Source organism: Amblyomma americanum, chromosome 8, assembly GCF_052857255.1.
Source record: "Amblyomma americanum isolate KBUSLIRL-KWMA chromosome 8, ASM5285725v1, whole genome shotgun sequence".
In the NCBI taxonomy this organism is placed as follows: Eukaryota; Metazoa; Arthropoda; class Arachnida; order Ixodida; family Ixodidae; genus Amblyomma; species Amblyomma americanum.
The window spans coordinates 62444713-62459055 of NC_135504.1; the positions used below are offsets into that span (position 1 = coordinate 62444713).

The 14343-nt window shown below is 48.8% G+C and overlaps 1 protein-coding gene across 3 annotated transcripts in view; it reads right to left on the reverse strand.

The window, feature by feature from the left end:
• The window catches only part of LOC144101769 (juvenile hormone acid O-methyltransferase-like), a 119099-nt gene that overhangs the window by 14925 nt on the left and 89831 nt on the right, over positions 1-14343 (reverse strand). For 2 of the 3 annotated variants that reach the window (XM_077634960.1, XM_077634961.1), the window contains exons 5-6: positions 11447-11792; positions 7300-7459 (exon numbers count right to left, since the gene is read on the reverse strand). In XM_077634960.1, coding sequence (XP_077491086.1) covers positions 7300-7459; positions 11447-11792 — 506 coding nt within the window. The remainder of the gene's footprint in view (positions 1-7299; positions 7460-11446; positions 11793-14343) is intronic. The other variant, XM_077634962.1, reaches the window with a different exon arrangement.

The window sequence follows — 14343 nt, forward strand, 5'->3', positions numbered from 1 at the left end:
CTTCCTTATGTCGGCTACCTTGCGCTTATTTATTAACTTTGATAGCTCCGTTAGTTCTGTTCAATCGGTAGGGTTAGATGCCCTCATGTTTTGGCGCTTCTTAATCAGATCTTTCGTCACCTGAGATAGCTTCCCGGTATCCTTTCGAACTGTCCTACCGCCTACTTCTACTGCACACTCCGTAATTATTGATGTCAGATTATCGTGCATTGAATGAACATCAAGATCATCTTCCTCAGTTAAAGCCGAATATCTGTTTTGCAGCGCTATCCTAAACTCCTGTGCTTTCCCTCTTATGGCTAACTCGTTAATGGTCTTCTTCTGCACTAGCTTCTTCCGTTCCCTCTTCAACTCTAAGCTAAGTCTAGACCTTACCATTCTGTGGTCGCTGCAACGCACCTTTCCGAGGACGGCCACATCCTGAATGATGCCAGGTTTAGCGCATAGTATAAAGTCGATTTCATTTTTAATCTCACCATTGGGGTTCTTCCAGGTCCACTTCCTGTTTTCTCGTTTGCGGAAGAAGGTATTCATGATCCGTAAATTATTACTATCCGCGAATTCGACTAATAACTCTCCCCTGCTATTTCTAGAGCCTATCTCATAGTCACCTACCGCGTGGTCTTCAGCCCTGCTTCTTGCCCACCTTCGCATTGAAGTCGCCCATCTGTACTGTGTACTGCGATTTTACTTTATTCATTGCTGATTCTACGTCCTCATAGACACTTTCAACGGTCTGGTCATCATGGCTGGATGTGGGTGCGTAGGCCTGCACCACTTTCAGCTTGTACCTCCTATTCAGCCTAATTGCTACAGCTGCTACCCTCTCGTTAATACTGTAGAGCTCCTCTACGTTGCCAGCTATATCCTTATTAATGAGGAATCCCACACCTAGTTCTCGTCTATCCTCTAACCCGCGATAGCACAGTATGTGTCCTTCCTTTAGTACTGCATACGCCTCACCTGTCCTCCTAACTTCGCTAAGCCCTATCACACCCCATTTAAATCCCGCTAGTTCCTCAAACTGCACTGCTAGGCTAGCCTCACTTGCTAAAGTTCTAGCGTTAAACGTTGCCAGGTTCAGATTCTAATGGCGGCCTGTCCGGAGCCAGAGATTGTTAGCACCCTCCGCTGCGTCACAGGTCTGACCGCCGCCGTGGTCATTTTCTCCGTAGCCGCTGGGGACTGAGGGCCGAGGGTTAATTGGTTTGATCATAGAAGGTTGTGGCCAAGTACTACACCAGGGTGGCCAAATCCTGCTCTGGTGAGAGAGTGCGTTGTCGGTTCTGGTCACCGAGATCAGGCCGCACTCCAGGCCTGGTTATGCAATTCCATCGACACGCGGATATTTTTTTTTAAACCCGGTGGAGAATTGCGCGGCACCAGGATTTGAACCCCGGTCCTCTCGCACGCGAGGCGGATGTTCTACCTCTACGCCATCGCTGCAGCCTCCACGGCGGGTGTTACTTTCTAAAAAATCATATTTTTTGAAGCGGTAGCTTGACTACCAGAGATAACCGGCTGAGATCGCCGTGCATATTCAATGACTTTCAAAGCAAAGCACAGGTCAAGCCTCAGTGCCCAAGTTCGGACAACCAGTGAATGCTCAATGGTCAGACCAATGGTCAAGGCATTGTAAAGGTCAAAGGTCGAGGTGAAAGGTCAAGGTCATTTCAAGGACAGTGGAAAGTGAAGATTATCACGGTCGTAAGGTCACGTCAAGGTGAATAAAAATTGGGTCACGTGATCGACTCTTGGATCGACGAGGAGCCGAAACGCGGCGTTTAGGTGATAGGGCGTGACGTCGCGCCCTCTTTAACCGAGTACATAATGGGAGGAGCGCCGGCGCACCTAGGAACGAAGTCGACATGCGGTGTTCGCGAGCTAAGCTGTGACGTCGAGTAAAAAAAAAGAAAAAAACATACCAAAGACCAAAGAAACGACCAAAGCATAGCATAATAGACATTGCCAGGCTAAACCATCTGGAAGCTACGGCTTCTCTCTCGGTTTAACCAAAGCTAAACCGGCATTATTTTTTTTTAAATTCCGGAGCCAATTTCTTGGAACAATTTTTCTAAGCGGTGTACGTCACGACTATAGTGATGACATGGTCAATGACAGGAAGCCCGCCTCTGCCATTCGCTATAGGGACACAACCTGGGCTAGAGGGCGCTGCGGACGCCAGTGAATAGCGACCTCTCCGAGCGAATCCTCCTAGTTGATCGAGCAGGACATAATAATTAATAATAATAATTGTTTTCGGGGAAAGGAAGTGGCGCAGTATCTGTCTCATATATCTTTGGACACCTGAACCGCGCCGTATGGGAAGAGATAAAGGAGGGAGTGAAAGAAGAAAGGAATAAAGAGGTGCCGTAGTGGAGGGCTCCGGAGTAATTTGGACCACCTGGGGATCTTTAACGTGCACTGACATCGCACAGCACACGGGCGCCTTAGCGTTTTCCCCCCATAAAAACGCAGCCGCCGCGGTCGGGTTCGAACCCGGGTACTCCGGATCAGTAGTCGAGCGCCCTAACCACTGAGCCACCGCGGCGGGTATGGACGACGAGCTTCGCCACTGGCTTGTGTGCGTTTGCCTCGTCCGCACGTGAAGGAGACTAATTTCGCGCGCGCGCGCTCGTTCTTTCTGGCTCGCGCTTCGGCGCCGTTGTGACAGGAGCTTGCATCCCGCACGCTATGCTCTCTCCGCTCGTGCATGGACGCCGTTGTGAGAGAAAAGCGCGCCTACTGGAGGGTTTTCCTCGCGCTTTGGCACTGCTGTGAACTCGTGCTTTAGAGAGGGAGCAGCTCGTGTGCGTGGCGTCAAGCAAATGAAAAGGGCGCTGTTTTCGTCACGCCTAGTTTTGTGCCCATAGTGCATAACCACGTGGTGTACGAAGTGAAAACTGAAATTGAAGCCTACCTTCGAACGAAACTGCGCCACGAATGCGGTTCGCGCTTTTTTTTTCGTGTCTTCAAATTGTGCTAGCTCAGCTCGATGTCCTTGCTTCCGCCGTGCGTGCTGGTCAGACGTTTCTGCTACCTTTTTCTTTTCCCTTTCCGCGGTGTTTCAATGGCTTTGGCGCCAGGCTGCTCACCCCAGTGTCGCAGGATGAATCGCGCCGCGTTTAGATCTGTGCGCAATACGAAAGCGCATTTCGAGATGTCGATACGCTTTAATGAATCCCATTCTGTTGAACTTTGAGAGTTTTAGCATGGGCGTGCGGTGACACAATATGGCAACGCATTGCCGTTCCTACCGGTGTCGCGCTTGCCTAGCCGCTTCTTCCGTATTGTCGTATTTACAGCAGATGGCGCATTCACCATGCATATATCTAAAAATAATGCCTGTTAATCCGTAGCCATTCAAAAACGGCTTTGCTCACAATCTACGTACAATCTTGGAACGTTAAACTCACAAACCACTGGCACGACTCAGTTCTGATGCGGATCTACGGGGCACGTAACATTATTGCGCGGCCGCCCGAGGTCTGCAGTATATGTGGTCTGTAATCTGCAGAGCCACACTCCTACCGCGTGTGTACGACAGAGACACAAGGTTAGTTCCCATACGGAATCGTGTCTGCCATCTTCGCCTTTGCAGTTCGATGCGCTGCCAGTTTACATGATGTCGGCCGAGTAAGCGCACATATATTAAGTGCCCGCCAGCGTTCTCTTCTGTTGCGGCAGGTGATGGATCATTAGCACTATTTTTCAATCTATGCTGCAGCGCCCGATACCGCACCGGAACTTCACAGTGAACGATCTCTGCCACCTGGGTAATTTCTGTTGACAGCACACACAGCTGTAAGCAAGTGCGTCATTTCAGGGAAGCCCACAAGTCAAGCTAGACGCTTCTCCGTTTTTAGGCAATCGTGGTGCCGCTTGTCACTTCGATCACCGCGTAAAAATTGCCCACCGATGGACATAAACAGCGCACTGCGCCGTCGTCAGGCTGCGCTCGCATCCGTCGCGCCCTCGAGGAGACGGGCGCGCGCCGCACGCGAACACTGCCAGTCAGAGCGCCGAGGCGCCGTCGCGCCCGATCGGCGCTTCAGAATTCCGCCGCTACGGGAGGAGCACGGCGCTGTCGTCGCGTGGCAAACCTTAGGTTGGGGTCTCTATAGGCATGGCGTCACGGCTACATTTCCGGCACGAAAGCAGTCGTGTGCGTTGCACTCTTTGCCGCGGCCGCCGCCGTACTAGGGTGGCTAGAACTGTTTCAGGTGTGAAAAGCGCGGCGCGTTTCCCTTGCCGGAAGTGGCACCGCTGCCCACCGATGCCGCCAGGGGCGCTGATGCTAAAGGCGCCGTCGCGCGGTCGCTGATCACGCACGGTGGAAAGCGCGCGGACCGCTTTAATTGCGTGATTTGCGCGCTGTGCTTTGCTTTTGGGAGGCCGCTGAAGATGAAAATGGCTTCGCGATTGTGGTTTGTACACTCGATGAAGTTATGAGCTCCGAGTTCTGAAGAATTATTCACCAAGCAGAACTGCTTTCTTGCGCAGCAGACGACAACCAGTTGCTGGAATCACTTCTCTTTTTGTTTCTAAAGCAGAATTTGCTGAGGTCTGATTTAAAGGAAACTGGAGCACTCATCAGGTTCGATTTGTGTGCTGGCATGAAAAGCTGCTGCGCATACGTTCACACGCTTTTCAAGAACGCGCTCGGCTGTTCGTTTGTAACATGAAAAGGAGTGCCAGAAGTTTGCTCCTCCCCCCTCCCTTCTTTTTCCGCGCCCCTAGAGCGGTTCGCTCGCGCTGCTTTTTGCCTTTCAGTTTTAGTAAATTCTTTCGCTTTCAGCTGGGCTTCCTTCCTCAATAATGTGTGGTATTTTTGTTTTGCGTCACCAGCCGCCGTGGTGGCTGAGTGGTTATGACAGTCAGCTGCTGACGCGAAAGACGTGGGTTCGATGCCGGCCGTGGCGGTCGAATTTCGATGGAGGCAAAATTCGAGAGGCCACCGTACTGTGCGATGTCAGTGCACGTTAAAGATCCCCAGGTGGATGCAATTTCCTAAGCCCTTCTCTACGGCGTCCCTCATGGCCTCGGTCGCTTTGAGACGTTGAAGGACGTACATGAAGTGGGAATTGAGTGTTTTGCACCAGCACCTTCTCTTGCCTCCTGCGATGGGGTTCGTTAAGGTACGCACGTCGAGTAGCAGCGGATAACAACCGAGCGACTAGATCTGCCTCTCAGGAGCTTGGATTTGAAGCCCACACGCTCTAAACAAAGCATGTAAATTTGCGCTGCTACTGTGTGGAAAATGGTTAACATATTCGGAAAGTGTTTCATGCTTTTTCTTCTGCTCCTTAGACCAATGTATGTCAAGACTACATTGTGTCGCATACACGTTCGTACAGTGAAAGATTTAGTGGGTTTTTACTTGTCGAGGCTGAAATCAATAGTAAAAACGTAGTGGAGAGCTCCGGATTAATTTTCCGCGGCGTGGAGTTTTTACATGCGTTGCAATCTGAGCAAACGAGAATTACCTTTTCAAAGAAACGCTGTCAAGAAGTGCAGTTCATGAAGCATAGAATTTTGACCAGGGCGCTTCCACAGTAAAACAGCACAGTAAGAAAAAGACGCGTTTCTGGAAGAACACTTATTTTCAGTTGTTCATCCACGTACTATCAGCAAGAAATGAAACGCGAACAAGACAATTGAACCACGGACTGCAAGATACGCCACTCTTAGTCAGGAGCAGCTAAATACTAGTTCCTACTATTTTAATTTCGAAGGAGTGAAGACTCTTCTTCAGAAATGTTTTTCAACCTGGCTTGTAGTTCAATTCCAGGAGCTAATATCTTCCCGTTTTTGTGTTGCCGTCTCAGTTTTCTTGTTCGCGTTTCATTCGTTGCTGATAGATACAAAACAGCATGATAAGCCCGCTAAAGAACGCATGGCTTCACGGTTTTTTCTTTCCGTTCGTCTTCCTTTCGATTTACTCAAAAAAAGTGAACCCGTGTTATAAGCAGTAAAACTTGACTTGAGGCACGAAACACCAACGCTTAGTTTTTTTTTGTCTTTTGCTCTTTGTGGCATTCTCAAATCTCGCGGCAGAAATAACGCATCTAGTGGTCCATGCACCTTAACTTTACCTGATTCGGAAAGCAACAATCAGCGCGAGCGATGCTTTCTTGGTGCGCGCAATGCTCCGATGTCTCGCTCTGACGGCGTCGCTGTCTTCAGCGCCCCGCGCGGCATCGGTTGGTCTTGGGGGGCAGCTTCCGGCAGCCGCTTTGCACACCTCAAAAAGTTCTAGCCACCCTAGCCGTACTGAAAGGAAGGGGAACGGCGCTATTTTACCGCTGCCTGTAAACGGCCCGTCCGCCGGGTGAATCCCCTGAGCCAGCGGACGAGTCGTTGGTGCCATTTCCGGTGTTCAGCAGCCGGTTTCTACACAGGGCGTACTTGTAGAGTTCGAAGGCTATCGCGGTTGTCATTCGCAGAAGTCGCGCCTAGATATCCGGGAAGACGATGCGATCTCAGTGACAACGGTGAACGGTACGCAAGCGATTGCGCCCACGGTGGCGCCCTCCTGAAGAAAAAACAAAAACCCAGTGGCGACGCGTAAAGTATTCACGGGCGCAGCGCGGTCCCAACCTCTTTATTTTTTCGCGCTCGCCGGTGTGTATGACCTAAGAAGGAGAGGCCTAACGTCATTTTGTAGCGATAGCTACATTACGATAGCATTTCGAGCCTTCAGCGTGGCGGCACCGTGGCTGGTGACGTGGTGCGGAGCAGCTGCCGGCGGCGCCGTGGCTGATCACGTGGTTCGTAACGTGGTTGGTCACGGGACCAGCCTCGTGGTGCGGAGCAGCGCCGGCGAAACCACGACACAGTGCTTCTAGAGCACTGAAACCGAGCTGCCGCAGTTGTGCGCAATCGCCGTGTTAAGTGGGACGAAGATGAAGAAGGAACGCCCAGCGAAACGGAGCGGCGAATGACTGACTTTGCAATTCAACTGAGCAAGTTCCACTTGGCCAGCTGTAGCTATCGCGTGACTCCAGCTTTAACCAAAGCTAAACCACCGCCATTTTTTTATTCGCCGATATCTTTCCTGTTGATCAAGCTAGGTCAAAACTTTTTGCGGTGAGGGGACGACGAGTGAAGGAATAATTATCGCCCATCTTCTTTACTTAGTAGATGTGTTTTCCTAGTCCCTATAATCAAAATATTTTTGATCGAATACTAGAAAAAAAATTGTAAAGTGCAGCTTCCATAATTTTTAACCCAATCCACAGACTCCAAAGACACTCATTTAAATGCTGAGGTGAAAAAAGGGAAGAGCTAATAACTCACCGGTTATTTTTTTAGCGCTCCACTGCGTTTGTAATGGGAAGGAGAAAGCTTCACAAGCCAGTGGGATGAGATCTGCGGATTCTACAAGTCCCCTCGCGTATGCTCTCAGGGATGGGATATCCTTGATCTCTAACGTCTCTGGCAGCAAGCCTTCAAGAACCTGTAGCGAAAGAATAAGGGGGGGGGGGGGGGGTGGAGGTGGTTGGCAATGGGAACAGAATTTCGATGGAAAAAAAAAACGTGGCATATTCGACGCTATTATGGTTTTAAGAGCGATGAGTTCCAGCACTGTAAGGATGCAGGAAATGATTGTGTTATCGCCTCCCCACACTACTCGTGGTCTGTCAGACGTACTGCAGAAAAAGTTGCCGGAATTATTCCAGTCTACTCAGGTTTTTTTTTTTTTATCGAGCGGCATAATAGCGAATACAAGGCTGTTCGCCGCATCGGAATGAAACCTTAGCAGCGAGATATCTCGTCCACAAGTTCAGGCTGAGCAAAATAATTCCATTTGTTTTAAGCTAAGCGCGGTTTGATTTGATTTCATTTGATTAATTTGTTTCCTTCCTGATATAGAAAAAGGAGCAAGAGCAAAAGGCGAAACGCCTGACGATGGCTCTTGCCCCGCATACAGTTTGTCACAAACGGTTATTTAACATAGCTTTAAGCGATAAGTTTCGCACCAAAATCTGCTGGGGGAAATAAGAAAATGTCACGTAGCACGGAGGGGAAAAAAGGTGAATAATTCATGTAACAAAAAATATGTGTATGGAGCAAACAATAAACCGCACATGCCCACACAAAACATTCTCTCTCTCTCTCTCTTTCACGTTGCTCAGCACATTAAGCGGAATGGTACTCTTGGTGCCGAAAGAGCTTGCCACACCCTTGTCTCACCCAAACGCATTTACTTATTCAGAACACGAAGACCTGGGATTAGCAGAAAATTACTTTCACATTACCGATTAGAAATGTACAAGAGGCAGAGCTTGGCAGAAACTTTTATCTTTTTTTGTTATCTTCGTGTGAGCGTCGTACAACCGGCACCAATAGCAACCCATGCACGGCATAGGCGTGCAAGACCTAAATTTGAGAGTAATATAATTAACATTTCAGAGCAAATGCAGTAAAAAGATTGACAAATGCATGAAGAAATGAAAACGACTATGAATATTTAGAAAAGGGAATGGCGTAGTGACTGCCGCACTTCTCGGTGGACACATGAAGCGCGCCGTGACGGAAACAAGGAAGATGGGAGTGAAAGAAAAAAGAGAAAAAGATGTGCCATAGTGGAGGGCTCCGGAGTAATTGCGACCAGCTCATGTCCAACATTCTCGGAGATAGATTTTGAATATTGGAGTGTTGCAAGGCCCTGTTGCATTAATATTGAAGGCAAAGGTCTATGCTTCCAATGCGTAGCAAAATATTTGCTTTAAAGCCTTTCCATCGCTCGCATCGAGTTTTCAAGACTACCACAGAAAACAAACGGAAAGGTTTTACACGATAGCAATTACAATAACAGCAAACAAATGTAAGCCTGCCGACGGGAGATCTCCAGATTTATTGGTTTTTGCAGTGAACTCTTAAAATATACGAATTTGTGAAGCATTCCTGTGATAGGGTTAGCTGTTTGTTTAGTAAGCGCTATTTGTTAGGGCGTGAGTGTGCCCGCATTTTGTAAAGTTGTTTCTAGCATCTGTGTATCATAGGTAGCATGTTGCTAAGAGCCCCTTATTTCAAAGAATAAGCGTGGAATAAACCACTGATGTACTGTTTTTCCCTCCATGTGTGACATGTGCATGTGTGATTGATTAATTTGCATTGCGTGGATGGTTGGTCAGGATACGTTTCTTGCATAATGACCTCATTGAGCATGTGCACTCATTCTGCTCAACTGCATATTCTATTGCTTTGTTACATTTGATTAGCGCGTCGCGAACGTAGCTTGGAGTATTAAGGAAGTAGAAATCTTGGCATGTTGATTTTGTACTTTACGCCTGACGTCTGCAGATGCAAGCAACATCGCAAGTACTTCATGTTAAAAGAAAGATACGTTATACCGAGCACATCATTTCTTCTATATTGACCTGAATAATTACTAGTGCCGAGTAATTTGTCATTCATTCAAAAATTCACGACTTCCCATGTGGCTTTCATATCTAGCTAGGAATTTTGACTGCAACCGTGACTCCAACTTCCAACAGCAGTTTTAAACGTGGAACACTAGAAAATGCAGCTGGCATTGAAGAATTTCTGGCCTGAATCCTTCGTGAGGAATAGCCTCCAGCGCACTTGGATCAGAGTTTGGTGTGTGTTGGAAAAGAGAAAACTAAGGCTTTGCGATATTCAGGGCAATTCAGGCCGCAGAGTCGAACGCAGAAGCGAAAGGAATTCTCAATTGCTGCCACTTGTTCAACGCGCCGCGAAGAAATGGGCGCCGGAGGACAAATTTTTTTTTCATATGCGAGGACCATGTCGCGAATTCGCGTTCCGCACGACACAGTAAAGAGGCTGTTCAAATTTACTTTTATTGTGACGCAAGGAAGACTTTTACGAGAGTAAACCCTCCGTCCTTGGCTTCTTTGCCATAGTAAAACAAGCGCCTCAGGTCCGCGGAAACCATCATCACTTAACTGTGCTCAGGTTCGAGCTCAGATTGTGCGAGCGCCTGCTTTCTCCGCACTGCGTTCGTTTAACCCCAGAACCTTCTAGGAACCAAAACCGGCGACGTCAGTGCACCTTGTTCGTTTCACCAACCATGCGGTGGATTTAGACCAGAAAGCTCAATTAGTCATAGAGTTTCTAATACAACTTAGACGGAAAGCTGGCGCCACCGTCTACGCGAGTTTCTTAAAGAGCACTTCATCCACCTCGGGAATTCCATGAAGAGCGAGGGCTCGTGTATGGTTTGGATAATGTTACGCCAAAAGCACGGATTGTAACTCGCAATTGAAAGTTGTGCCGCGATCCTCTCCTCTGCGCACAGATCAAGTTATTTCGATATTGCGTTCTCACTTCTTTGATACATTTAATGCGACTGAAGGAGGCGGATGAAGAAGAAAGGCAGGAGGTTGGCCGGAAGAATAGCCGGTTTGCTACCTTGCATGGGGAGAAAGGGGTGCGGGGATAAAAAGGTGAGGAGAAAAGAGAGTGGAGCCATCATCACTTAGCTGTGGATATTAGGCTGGTATGGAAACTTTCACAGCATTTCTTCGAGTTTTCCTCAAGAAGACTGCTACTCTTTAGGTAGAATCCACGTTTTATACCCAAAAATAGGCAAGTCATGTACGGAACCTCGCCTTTCCGGCAATCCTGCGACCCTCCCTATTAAGTCATATTAACAAACTCTACGCAAAAAGTGACGACCGCCAGGACCTTGGCAGCCATTTCTTGTGATCTTCTACAGCAATCGCTTCTTGAGCCTCGTGGTCTTAATTCATGGCATAGTATGGTCAGCCTGGAAGGTGAGGTGTCGTCACAGGAGAAGATCATAGGAGTTTTGTTTCTAGAAGGCAATGGCCGGATTCTCCGACTAGTATATGCGACGTAAATCTAGCGAGGGAAGGAAATGCTCAGGCCTCCTTTGTACAATGTTCTGGTGTCAGCCACTGACGGCCAAGATTTAACTAAGCGCGAGGATCAGTGTGGGCTTGCGGGTGGACACGGAGTCGCGTATGAGGTCGTTCCAATTCCGAGGATGGCACCTCTCGTCCCACCCGCCGCGGTGGCTCAGTGGTTAGGGTGCTCGACTACTGATCCGGAGTTCCCGGGTTCGAGCCCGACCGCGGCAGCTGCGTTTTTATGGAGGAAAAACGCTAAGGCGTCCGTGTGCTGTGCGATGTCAGTGCACGTTAAAGATCCCCAGGTGGTCAAAATTATTCCGGAGCCCTCCACTACGGCACCTCCTTCTTCCTGCCTTCTTTCACTCCCTCCTTTAGCCCTTCCCTTCCGGCGCGGTTCAGGTGTCCAACGATATATGAGACAGATACTGCGTCATTTCCGTTCCCCCAAACCAATTATTATTACCTCTCCTCTCTCCTCGTCCTTTCCCTCACCGGTGTTCTAAGAAGAGCTACGCTTGACTGGCGGGACAAGGGGTGCCATTAACAGCTACCGGTACACTAAACAGACAAGTCAATCAACCTACGTTGCTATACTTCGCCCAGCGTGGACTCTTCGTCATTGCGTCGTAGAGATGCATGAAGTAGGCGGTCCACTTGAAGAGCAACATGCACTCTCCTCCTGGAGCCATCAGCTTTTCTATATGGCGCATGGCGCGCCGCTGGTCCCTCACCCAGTGCAGCGTGGCGAACGAGTAGAGCCGCTGGAACTGGCCCTGTTCGCGTACGAACCCGTCTACATCATCGAGGATGTCCAGCTGGAGGTACTCGATGTTAGGATGCGAGTACTTTTCTTTGGCAGCTTTCAGCAAGACAGGAGACTGGTCGACGGCCACAAGTCTTCGGCAGGGTGGCAGCCGCGGCAGCAAGTAGCTAAAGTTGATGGGAAAAAAGAACGGCATCTTAGTTTCTGAAAAATTATAGGGTTTAACGTTCCAAATCGACTAAGGCTATGAAGGTCGCTGCAGCGAATGGCTCCGGATATTATGACCACCTGGGGTTTTTAAGAGTGCACTGACATCACACATTACACGGGTCTCTAGAATTCGACCGCCGCAGCCGTAATGGAACTCTTGTCTTTCTGGTCAGCCTAGGATAGGATAGCTTTATTGACCTCTAGCGCAAGTGCTTTTATGCGGTTCAGATGAGTCCATCTCCGTAACCGTCGGTTCTCCCTATACCAGGGCTCCGCTGGATGCTGCCGTCGGCTGAGCTCGCCGTATCAGTCCGATCTGGTCATCGCGACATCCGAGCGCCATAACCACTGAGCCACCGCGGCGGCGTCATCGAAGTGCTGATTGCGCCCCAAATAGCGTCGATTGTCTCACACGGGGGCGTAAATGATTTATAAAAAAAGAAAGTTATTTCCATGCGGATTCTCGGCAACTAGGCTGGATTACTGATGCATTAATTTTGTATCGATTGTGTTGCCAGCGTCATCGGTGGTTAGGAACAACCGAAAAAAAAGGTTGAAAAGAGTCGAGAGGGTTGTTTGCCTTGTTGAAGACGCGCTTCCTCAGAGCAAAAACGCTTTCGCGCTTACGCGTATGGCGCATGACAGTCGCCAGAGAACTATTCTCCAAACAGCGAAGTTTGAAACGTCCAGGAGCAGAGATATCTCGAAAGTTGCTCGCCGAACGCTTTTCTATAGCTGCGCGACATCGAGCGATGGATACAGCAGGATACAGGCTATTGTTACTTTCAGTAGACATTGGGGCCAAGCTAAATTCTGCGAGGGCAATTCCCTTGTGTTTAGTTTACTACCTGGAGACATTTCACTGCAAAATAGCCCAGTGCTTTCAGCCAGTCTCCATTATTTTAGAGATATCCAGTTCCTCCCACCGCAAGTTTTCCTCATTATGCAGTCTGTGATACTGAGACCTTCTGAAGTGTCAGCATGCATTGCTCAAGTTTTGATTTGATTCAATGAAACTTGGTATGAGCGTCAGTTCTGTCATTGATCTGTGCTCGGATTCTGGCTCATTTTCTTTTGGCCGATGGCTCCTCACTGCCTGCTCTCGCTATATTTTAGCCTTTTACGGTCTTTAGCGAGTGTTTGTAGCTAACCACGACCGTGGCCTGCCGAGGGCGGCGCTGTCATCGGCAGTGCTCGCAGAGACCGAAAGTGGGCCGTGCGGGAGACGCGTGTCTTGTTTCTGCAAGACCTAGGAATCTATATTAACACGCTCCTCGGCAAAGATGCCCCTCGAGTCACGATCGCACGTGGCTTAATTTTTTTGTTCAGAAAAAGTGGATGTGTTTATTGAGAAGTAATTCGTTATTCTTAGCATATTTCTGTGTGTGCGATCATCTTGATGCGGGGCGCTGAGCTGTCCGTTTACTATATTATTTCTATTCAAGGATTCCCCTAGCGCTCGAAGTCATAAAAGGGGGGATGTACACCGATATCGAGAATTACAAGTGCAATAGTCAGACGATGGTACTATTCGAACAACACAAGGAACAGCCGTAAACGCAACAAATACTCGAACACACTTGCGCACAATGAATTATGAAATCCTTGGAAAATATCAATTTATGAATAAATGCATGAAACGTTGCCACAGATGCGCAGTCAACCGTGTTTTAGGCAGTTTGTTCCACACAGGTGTGAGATCTGGAAAGAAGGATTTCTGATAAGCGTTCGTTTGACATCTGATTTCTTGTAGCTTGAAAGAGTCATCACAACCTGCAGATACAAAATGTGGCAGGAGAACATTCACAGCTATATCAATCCCGGTTTTATCGAAACAGATGCGGTTGAATGTTTCTAATTTACTGCGCAAGCGCCTAGTTCTCAGAGGTTCCCAACCAAAAGATTCCTTCATAACTGACGGCCGACTTGGATTGTCCTAGCATTCGAGCGCTGTGGATTTTAACTCCTTGAGGGCGCACTCGTAGGTTGGCTTTCAATTCTTCCGGCGATGTCCCGGGGTCCACTCCGTGTATCACACCACGGCGAGTGTCTTCCGGGAGTGCCACGTAAGCATTTACTTCGTATGAGCTTTCCCCAAAAGTGAGACTGGAAATGCGTCTCACCCGCCGCGGTGGCTCAGTGGTTAGGGCGCTCGACTACTGATCCGGAGTTCCCGGGTTCGAACCCGACCGCGGTGGCTGCGTTTTTATGGAGGAAAAACGCTAAGGTGCCCGTGTGCTGTGCGATGTCAGTGCACGTTAAAGATCCCCAGGTGGTCGAAATTATTCCGGAGCCCTCCACTACGGCACCTCTCTCTTCCTTTCTTCTTTTACTCCCTCCTTTATCCCTTCCCTTATGGCGCGGTTCAGGTGTCCAACGATAAATAAGACAGATACTGCGCCATTTCCTTTCCCCCCCAAAAACCAATTATTACTATGCGTCTCACGTGTTGGGCGGCCATCTCGCTTGCCGTGCTCACTATTATGATGTTGGAACCGGTGCGAAGCC